At 41.3% G+C, this 10,809-nt stretch overlaps 1 protein-coding gene across 1 annotated transcript; it reads right to left on the bottom strand.

Moving 5' to 3' along the window:
* Nucleotides 1–332: 332 nt before the first annotated feature.
* LOC122335575 (synapsin-1-like) lies at nucleotides 333–10,240 on the bottom strand. The gene is made up of 8 exons (XM_043233418.1): nucleotides 10,096–10,240; nucleotides 9,236–9,378; nucleotides 8,960–9,034; nucleotides 8,240–8,342; nucleotides 6,619–6,771; nucleotides 5,440–5,506; nucleotides 2,106–2,736; nucleotides 333–1,301 (listed from the first exon to the last, which is right to left on the bottom strand). Exons 1-8 carry the CDS (start codon nucleotides 10,150–10,152, stop codon nucleotides 1,172–1,174), a joined length of 1,359 nt encoding a protein of 452 aa, XP_043089353.1. The 5' UTR covers nucleotides 10,153–10,240; the 3' UTR covers nucleotides 333–1,171.
* Nucleotides 10,241–10,809: the final 569 nt, after the last annotated feature.

Raw genomic sequence — 10,809 nt, 5'->3', positions numbered from 1 at the left:
CAAAAACATTAGTCATCTACTGCCATCTTCTGGCAGGTCGTATTCTTTAAGCTTCATGAACAGAACTGCTAGCTTTTCCATCTCTCAGATTAAAGATGCATTCGTCACAAGGATTTATAGCATAATAACCTTTAATTATAAAGCAAACGGCCGGGGCATTGGTGTTTGGACTTACTGGTCGGGTCCTCTGGTTCTAAAATGTAAAGAAACAAACAAATACCGCAAAAAAGGTTACAGATACATGCACAACAGTACGTGTGGCCACTTGATGCTTCAGCTGAATGTACATATAATGGGCAGACTGCAAACGGAGCACAGAGCACGCCGGTATGTCAGTGGAATGATGCGCCACATGTTTATTGACACTTGTACAGAGAAAACAATTATCACCGGGTCATGCAAAGCAATAATACTGTGCACAAAGAAAACACAACATGAACAGTGTGACGCCGGAATAAACATATATTCAAATTAAACTCCTGAGATGTTAAACGTACAGTACAATACACTATGCAGAGATACTATAAACATGGCACTCATGAATATCTTGACAGGTTGATAAGTGCTGGATGCAAGCTATGTCGCTAAAACACCAGGCGTTCCACTGAAATCCCACCACTGCATTGAAACCGACCAGTCCAAGCATTGATTACTGTAGGAAACTTGAAGAGGAAAGTGCTTTTTATAAAGATTCAGAGGTATTCTTGAACTAATGTCTCACTGGCTAATGCTAACAACACAAATAGTTACACGCACACACACACACACACACACACACACACACACACTACAGGGGATAAACAAGGGAAACTAGTCACAAATATTTGTCTCTGGGTAAAGAAAAAACACTACTACGATACAGCTACAACATCGAGGGGCTATAGACGATTTCAGCATACTCCAGCCTCTTGTAACTGATCGCTTAAGAGCCATCCCCTCCTCATTTAAATCCCAGTGTTTCGGGGCAGAGCGACTCAAATAATGTAAACACCAACATCTCGCGAGAACAATCACTGTACATCACTCTAACCTTCTCAATTAACACTCGGATAATTACAGCAGAGTTGGGAGGAGGGGTTAAATGTACACAGCTACATGGAATTAACCTCACACCAGGATGCATATCTGTCACTCGAATGCCTGGCCACCTTTCGGCTGTGGGGTTTTGTCATTAGTCAGAGAACAGGCTCGCAAAAGACTTTCGCAAGTTTCGGATAGTCTCCGCCTTTGCTTCATCCTCATTGCTGGACCGGAAAGTCTCGCCAAAGGCGTTGAAAGCGTTGGTCAAGGACTGGGATTTACTGCAAAACAGTGGGAAAAGCAGAAGGCCAATTTAGATGAAGATTTCTTTGAAGTTACACTTTAGTTGTATAGTCATGTTATTTTAGTGAACACGGGAGTAAGGTGTTGAAGGCAGAGGAGCTCAATAGAGCAGAGCCGAACACTGCAGGAAGGTAGAACTGCAATACAATTCACATACTGTTCGTCCTATATACTACATTACGATTAGCGTAGTGGTACTCACGACCACTTGTTTAAGACACCTGATTCAAACCTGAATCACCAGCTCATTAGAAGAGAGCTCCCTGAATGAACTGTGTTCTGATTGACATGGTCCCTACACAGAGCGCATTGCTCCCTACGTCCTGCATACGGGAAATCGGCTAAAGGGCCTGGATTTAAAACCACGAGATAAGCAGGCTTAAAACATGACGCACTGAAAATAGCATGTCAAAGATCATGGATTTGCATGATTAGGCACATTGGCTTACTTTCTACTTTATAAGGTAATGTTACCAACACCACCGTAGTATGCTGATTTTTTATAGCATGCATGTATGGGATTTAGCGCTAATAGCACCCTAATGTAGTTCAGGGGTGTCCTGTCCTTCTTATGGAGAGACACTGTCCTGCAGAGTGTAGCTCCAGTCAGCTATTGGGTGGAAGTTTGTAGCCTGTTGGACTTTGATTAGTTGGTTCAGTTGATTCATTAGAGTTGGGGTTAAACTCTGCAGGGCAGTGGTCCTCCAGGAATCGCAGAACGGTTTGTTGATCAAACAAACATACCTTGCAGCAAATTATCTTTGAAGTGAAAAGATGCTTACTTCAACAGAGGATGGGTGGACTTCTGCTGGGGTGCAGGCTGTTCCTCCACAGGAGGCTGAGATTGGGTGGGTTTTGCTGGGGAAGGTTGGGCTGGGGCCGGGGCGGGAGCAGGGGAAGGAGTTGCTCTAACAGGGGCTTCAGATGGAGCAGTTGTCTGAGCTCGGGCTTCAGGTTTGACTTGCTCTCTGAGCACTGGTTTAGGCTGGAGCTGAGGTTTAGCTGGTGAAGGGGGTTTAACCGGAGGTTTGGCTGGGGATTGCTCTTGAGCAGGGATGGGATCTGGCTGGGTTTGCCCAGGATTCTGATCTGTGTCGCCCAGTTGAGCTTTCTGGTGGGCCTTGGTGGGAGGTGGGGTCTGGGGTTTGGGTTGGATCTGAGGCTTGGAATTCCTCCGAACTGGAGGCACAGGCTTTGGGGGAAGTGGTTTGGGAGGTTGGGGTTTTGGGGGCAGTTCCGTTGGCCTTCCTGGAGCGGGTTCAGGTGCTGTTTGAGCCTGGGCTTTGGGCTGCTGCGTGGTGGGTGGTAGAGTTGGGGTGGGGCCTGCTTTGGGCACAGGCTCCTGGGCAGGGACTGGCTCAGGTGTAGGTTCTTGACTCTTAGGTTGTGGGTCTTGGGGTTTCACTGCCCCCCCTAGGTTTAGTACAAAAGAGAGTCATCATATTATAACATTTTTACATGTTGAAGCTTGCAAGAATTTTTTAAATCCAGCACCGGAAACTTTGCATGATTTATGATTTACTAAAAAAAAAAGTAAGGAGCCCCCAAGACTGGCCAAAGTAACCATACAAAGGGTAATGCCCAAGGTAAGGGTAGTCATGTCGACAAAACAAAAGGAAAACATTTTTACTCCAAACAAGCAGACGGGACTGTTAGCTTGCAGCACTGTCATAGGTGTGGATGTGAAGAGTAATAGCTGTGGGTTCCCAACAACAGATCATGCATACAAAAGAACCAATACCCAGAGGCTGCATGCGCCTTTTTTAACACAAAGAGCGCATTTGTTTTAGTTTACAATTGGGATGTTTTGCCTTTCCTTTTTTCATAATATACTTTGTTGTACGTTTAATACAAAATGAGAAAGGTTCATAAGGGAAAATTGGGATGCATGCAGGAGCAGGTAAAATGAGGTTCTTAGTTCTCTTGAGTACGAGTGAGAATTACATGATAATCTAGTGAGTGAGGTGCATCTTGTGGTTTTGCTTGTTTGTTTAAAAATACTTGCTTATGTTTCTTGATATCTCACTATAAATAAATATACGGTGGGCTTGACCCTTTAGAAAGTTCATAAAAATCTCATGCCTTTCATAAAGGGTATTGCATTTAAAATGAGGCTAACAAAAAATATAATTCAGTAACACAGAACAGTAAGTCTGGAAAATGGGAGCTTTATTACTTTGGACATGAGGGGGAAAGACTGAATCTATATCAGACAATAATCACAGGTAAAACCCAAGTACTGGATTTAAAGAGGCAGTGACATCAGCAAAGCCTAATCAACCCAAGTCAGCGGGTATAAGGTCAGACCACACTATGGGACGCTACATGAGCATATAGAAATGGAGATGATTCTACACAAGAATCATGAGTACATTCATTGATTTCATTAAGTTTTTTTTTTTTTTTTCCCACACAAAAATATTTCAGATTTTTTACTCTTTGGTAATGCATGCAAATATACTTAAGTAAACATTTCCCATGCAATAGAAGTACATATTTTAAACTCTGAACATAGATACCTCTTGCGCATTATAGATACCATCTTGCATGTTGATTAAACAGATAAAAACATCAATATACAGAACAGGCACTACACTGGTAACACGCCAGACATCCCTTTTGTACATTTGCAGTCTTGTCCAAGAACACTAAGAATCATGTCTTTATAACTGGAAAATCTCATTGTTTGTCAAATATTGCGTTATTAAATGTCAAGGCCAAATCTTTATGGCAATATTAGCTTATTTAGTTGAATGTCTTTGCATAAAAAACAGTGACTCCACTGAATGGCTAAAAAGTGGTACCTCTAGCGATACCATGAAATTGCATTGCATTCATGACGCAGTGATGGCTGTGAGAAACAAAATACTTCAATCAGTCTGTAAACAGTCATAAGATTATTGTAAGAAATCTTGCAAAATTTGCTGTCTTATTTGGGTGAATGTCACAAAAACTCGTCTAGGTCACATTTCACGACAAAATCGTGAAATTTTTTTCATTTATTCTTGTGGTAATTGTCATTAGATTCTGATTAGTGTATTACTACAAATGTGTTTTGAATTTAAATGTTAAGAAATCAAAGGCGTTTCCCAAGTTCCTACACATTCTTGACATGTTTCTTGTGATTCACCTATATCGACAATTCCTCTACTGTAGGCTCCGTATTGCTCAGAAGGATATATAACATAAGATGACAATCAATAGGTCATGGGAGGATGGGCTCATCTGCTAAATCTAGCCTCCTACTGTATTCTGAAACCTTCATTAAACCTGATCATAAAATTGACTGGCATACGTTTAGAATGTGATGGCCGTGCAGTTTTTTGGATCCTCATGGCTATACGTAAAGAAACTCTTTATGCTAAAATGTTTAAGACAGATCCAACCAATTCCAAAGAAATACCTTCTGAGACCTCTTTAGAAACCATGCTGGAAATAGTAAAAACACACATCTCATTAAAAAAAAAACAACTAAGTTATCGAACACACGTATTGTGCATTCAGCATGTGAACACATGGACTTACGACAACAAGCTTGCTTGTACATCGCTCATGCAAAACCGCAAACACTACATAAATAAAAAAAAACAACAACATCACACATTTAGCACGCACACACAAATGTTACTGCACACATCCAAAAGCAAAGAAATCTCAACTACACGCTTAGAAACTGCCCTTACTGAAAAAAGTTAAAGTACAAAAGGTCAACAATCCTTCATTGTACATTTCGACCACATGAGACACCACAGCACTGGACTTTGCGTAGGCACAGTTAGAATTGTTCTTTAGCCGGCAGCGACAACCCTGGAAACCACGCGACTAACAAAGGAAACGAATGCAGCCATCAGAAGCAGACAAGGACAGAAATGTGAACAATACAGAAAAACACTTCATAAGGGAGAACGACACAGTCAAGGCAGATTCTGAAGAGCACAAGCTCCAAACTACTGCGTCTGTCACTATCTTAACCTCAACCGGCAGGAGTGAACTGAGCATTGGATTTATCGTGGGCTGAACCGTGTATCTGGAATTGAGGCAGCGGAAATCATTTTGCCTGGACTTGTTTTGGTCCGACTGCAACTCCGTTACAGTCGAGAATGTACTGTAAACAACCTTGTGGAGGGGGCCGCTGGCCGAGGGTCTTGCTGGGGTCAGTCAGGCTTTCTTTTAAGGCAGCGCTCTGTAGACAAACAAACAGACACACACACACACACTCAAATGGGTTATAGTCTTTGTGCGTCTCCACTGCTTCCACACCAGGGGGCGACACTAGTCAGAAGACATAAAAACAGCCGCAGAAACAATTATAGGAAGAACTCTAAACGGACGGTTCATCCAAAACAAAATTAAAATTCTGTCATTATCTACCCATGCACATGTTGGTGGAAAAGATGTCTGACTAAAAAACCTGTTTGCTGCTCAACACTGTTCTTTTAACAGCTGCCTTTTTAATTTGTTTTACAGAAACTTTCCTTAATAAGCCTTTATGAGTTCTTCTGTGATGCACTTAAAGTCCGTCCAGAGGCAGTTGTTGAGAACTGTTTCTAAACACATTTTAAATCTTAAAGGGTTACTTCGCCCCAAAATGAACAATTAGTCATTAATCACTTTACCGCCATCTTGTATGTGTATATGGGGCAATATATTACAAGCTACGCAACATGGGGTTCAGTATCACAAATGAATGACCCGTGATACTGAATGCTATAGTGCCTATATTTGGCTGGGTGGCTAATAACACATGTTTCTGTGGTTTGACAAACTAAAAACCTATACTTTATTAATGTGGACACTCTTTGAACAGGTTTAAGCTGGAAGACTATTTAGCAAACCTGTCTGCGAGTGATACTAGAAGGAAATCAAATAAATACTACAAACTTAAAGGGTTACTCCACCCCAAAATGTCATTTTTTTTGTCATTAATCATTTACCTCCATGCCGTTCCAAACCCTTAAAAGCTTTGCTCGTCTTTGGAACACAATTGAAGATATTTTTGACGAGAACCCGGGAAGTTTGTGATTGTCAAACAATAACGACCGTCAAACCTCAGAATAGTCGAATGCTCCATCTGGGGTTCGACCGTAATGACGAGATTGCTTTTTGCATGGAAATAAAACAAAACTTTATTCAGACGATGTCTTTCATACTTCCCTGGACATGCATGTCAATGGGACAATCGCAAGCTTTTACGGCTCAGGAGGCATTTTGGGATGGAGCACCCCTTGATGTTTATTTTACTCAGTCTGTCTGGTCTTGTGGTGTCGCGGTGCAGTGGTGTCGTGATGACCGTACTTGTGCAGGTTGTACAGTGGTTGGAGGTCTCTGTGGGGATCGAGCTGTAGCGCGTCCCGAGTCTTGGTTCATCTTGGCCAGAACGATGGCAGCGATCAGCTGACGGTCCTCCAGCTGGTGATCTCCAATCAGCTGCATGGACGAGCCCACCACCTGCAGCCAAACACGCTAGCATTAACACGCGCTCATTCACGGTGTGCTCACGCGGAATACAGTTCCCATGGCAACACCGCCATGTCACTCCTACAATAAGACGAAGCACTTGCGCAGCATGCTACATTTGACCGTGCCAGTTCGTCATGTAACATGGGATTATTTGCCGTAGACGAAGGCAGCTAAAGGCAGAACGTTGTCCGTTTTGGAGACAGTGAGATGATTTTGTCATTGTGGCATGCCGCTGGGAGTAAACAATCGTGACCACATCCTTCCACGATGGAAACTCCAAATATTGTCTTTTTTTTACCACATGAAAATAATTAAAGTGAAACATTTTTATTGTTCTTGTGAGATCAAGAAGTGTCTCCACTTCCACAGAGGACCACCGTCTCAGACGGGACAGAAGGAGCTTCCATTCATTAGTGATATATCTCATTTGGAAGCTGTACAGTTTTTATTGAGCGTGAAAGAGTGACAAGTTTACGTTCTGTGATCGTATTCTTCTCCAGGACAGTTTTAATTCAGTTTCTTCTGGAAATACAAGACATGGCTCACACTCTGAAGTAATATATTCCTCTTTCGTAAGAAGTCTTTAAAAACACGCTTTTTACGGCCATGACTATAAAACTATAAAATCAGCAACAAAAAGGGGAAGTATTGCTTTTTAATGTTAAATTAAATCTAATAATACTGACAAAAATATTTTTAAATATTGCCGTGCATCCTAAAATATTTTTTTCGGCTAAAGGAAAACAATTACATTTTTTAAAATAATAATTTTCCAGGAAAACCACAAGATTTTCTAGGACATCTGACATTGTCTCTAATGTGAGGTTAACATATTTCGATTCTGGTGCTCAAAACTAGCTTTTTATTAAAGTAATGCAATGAAAAGTGTGACTGTGACCATAAACCTGGCTTTTATGTGTTATATTTAAAATGGTTTTGATTTAAGGCTGGGAAAGAGTTCTAAAATATCATAAAACCCAATTATTTTTAGTCATAACAAAACCCGCTGTGGTTAAATCACATGAGTGACGCCTGTCTGATGAGACTGGGTTTACCGGCACTGCATTGAACTGTTCCACATTTTTGGGCCAGATTTCCTGTTTAATGCCAAGCACGAAGCGAACTGCCTACGCATGTGAGGAAATGGTAAGGTAAACAATTGTTTTCTTTTCTCACATGAGCACAACGGCCAGCTTCCAAAGAAGCATTGCAGTGTCTGACTCACATTCCTAACAAAGGATCTGGCGAGGATTTATGTGTTTTCTGCAAAACCTCACAAGGCATGCACCCATTTGTCTGCGTCCTGGCACAATACTCGGTCCCTGCGGTCAACGCCTCCTCTCATAGCTGTAATCTTCTAACTTATTACACATTTCTGTCTCATTGTCTGGGGTTGATCTTCAACTATCAGCTCACATGCGCTCACATCAGAGGTCAGGTGCTCGTGTGCTCTCACCTCAGTGATATAGTCCTTTCCGTCCTTCCCATGTATGGCTTTAATGGCACAGATTTCTAGACCTCCGAAGACATCCGCGCAGGCGTCCACCCACAGCTTATATCTGCAGGACAGAAGAGCTTTCACTTTACATGTTACACATGTGATTTTAAACTCATCTGTTGCTCTGGGCAATATGGTTTCACTAGTTGCAAGGAGAAAATATATATATATTGGCAAAAAAGCAAGCTCACAATGGATTGCTTGCTAAATCAGCATACATGTGAGCCTGGAGCAGCTCAGCATATTTATATCGATAACCAATAATACACTGCATGGGTCAAGTAAATATCTTATTTCGTGAACTTGTGTTTCAGATTACTGATGCATGATTTTCTCAATATTTGGACGTGCGTTTTTGCAGCCTCAGGTTCCAGATTTTCAAATAGTTGTATCTCGGCTAAATACGGTCCTATATCCTAAAATGGAAAGAGCAATTATTTATAATTCAGTTTTCAGAAATCTCAATTTAAAAATAAACGACCCTGTGACTGGTTGTGGTCCATGGTCACTTATACTGTCCTATTTGAATGTCTTTCTTTCTGTTGCCATATTGCTGTCATTTTTGCAATCGTCTAATAAAGTTCCTTATAGCAGTTCCATTAAAGCTGGCATGCTGTAGATAAAAGACGGCTCCAATACAGCAAGTTGATCCAAAGCGTTCCCGTCTGTCTTACTCACTTGTCAGTCATGGCTACTTGCTCCAGCATGGCAGAGCCAGTGTTTGATTTCCAGTTGCCAGAGATGGATGTTCTCCTGTGAATCGAAATCATTTATCATTTCACACATCACATACTGCATCACTTCAATCATTATCGAAGGAATAGTCCACCAGGAAGTGACCGTTTCCTATAGCAGACTGCTATTATGATATAATATCACATTTCGTGTCCCATTAATTGTCATTTCGTGGCTGTTTTGAGGGTCTACTAGCTTAGCGCAGACAGCTGGACTTACATGTACGCTTTGTAGTCAGACCCGATCTTCTGGACCCTGATGTCGTATTTAGCATCTATGAAAGGCTCTGTGGTGGTGTAGGTCTGAGTGATGGCCACAACACTCGCGATGTCCTGGAAGTCACTGTGATTGTCAACTTTCACCTGCCAAGGCAAAGGTCCGTTAAAATGCTGTCTTGTTATGAATGTGCAGACACTCATTAATGGATATGTTGGGTGGAGTGTGTGGTTTCTGTGATCTGCTCTATTAAAGGAAGACGAGTAACACGCCGGCTGACATTCACTAATAGTCGTGAGGATTATTAGTGAGAAAACATACACCTAAAATGCATACAGGTACATCAATTTGTTCGTAATGAATTTAGAGTATATTAAATGATTTTCCATGCATGAAATCTATGTAAAAACACATTTCTAAGGCTGCGCAGGGCAAGTGTTTTTAGGGTCTCTTAACCAGTTGCTTATTAACATGCATATCACTAGAATATTAGCCATTTATTAGTAATAATTAAGCACATGTTAATGACTTACTCTCCACAAACTTTTTCTACATCTCTAATCCGACCCAGTGCCTAAATTTAACTTCTTTTACTAGCTATTAATAAGCAGCAAACTAGGACTTTATCGAGGGAAGAGTTAATAGTTATTAAGTGTTCCCTATTTTTTTCTCTGAATTTATAATACAGTTTTTGTTGAATCATGATTTATAAATCTTGCACAGCAGTGCACACAGTCTAACAAAATTTAGTGCACAAATTGGTGCACAACTAAATTAAATATTAACCAATAAATAATATAGTAAGTAAATAATAATAAAGTGATACGTGCACGCATGCTGTTTTCACAGAGATTTTCTCATACCTTCCCCATTCCGGAGTGGGCGTGTCCGATCTTCACCACCACAGGAAATGTTGGCATTGAGATCTGAAACACAGAGTCATTGTTTTCACTGTTGACTTTTTTTAATATGCATGATCCATAATCGCAGCGGTTACTGACTTTACGAAAGGATCCAGGAACTGGTCATTGCGTTATGAGACAACACCATTTAATCCCAGAGACAGGCCAATAAAAACCTTTATTGTTTCATCTTCTTAGTCATTTGCTGTGCCTGAGAAACAGGTGTGTTGCTGATGATTATTAAATCCATCCCTTCATCTCCAGTCTAGCAATCAAGCATGTGAGAACAAGATGAGTTTTATGTGCTACCCACGAGAGACTGATGCTTAACATCACACGCAGCGTGACCAAACCAATCTGACTTCTGTTATCTGACATTTCTGAGTGCAACAGAGCATTTAAACAGAATTATTTCCACGGGGAACCGATGACAGAAAGAGTGTTTCATACGAGAACCGAGTCTGATCTGAATGAATCTGTTCCAGTCCAAAAACTCCTGTGTGTGTGCGTGTGAGAGAGTGAGTGAGAGAGTGAGTGTGAGAGTGAGTGAGAGAGTGAGTGTGAAAGTGTGTGTGTGTGAGAGTGAGTGTGAGAGAGTGTGTGTGTGTATGTGAGAGTGAGTGAGAGAGTGAGTGTGAGAGTGAGTGAGAGAGTGAGTGTGAAAGTGTGTGTGTG

This window comes from Puntigrus tetrazona, unplaced genomic scaffold, assembly GCF_018831695.1.
Source record: "Puntigrus tetrazona isolate hp1 unplaced genomic scaffold, ASM1883169v1 S000000806, whole genome shotgun sequence".
Classification (NCBI taxonomy): Eukaryota; Metazoa; Chordata; class Actinopteri; order Cypriniformes; family Cyprinidae; genus Puntigrus; species Puntigrus tetrazona.
The sequence above is the reverse complement of the archived record's forward strand: the minus strand, read 5'-3'. Positions and strand labels throughout refer to the sequence as shown.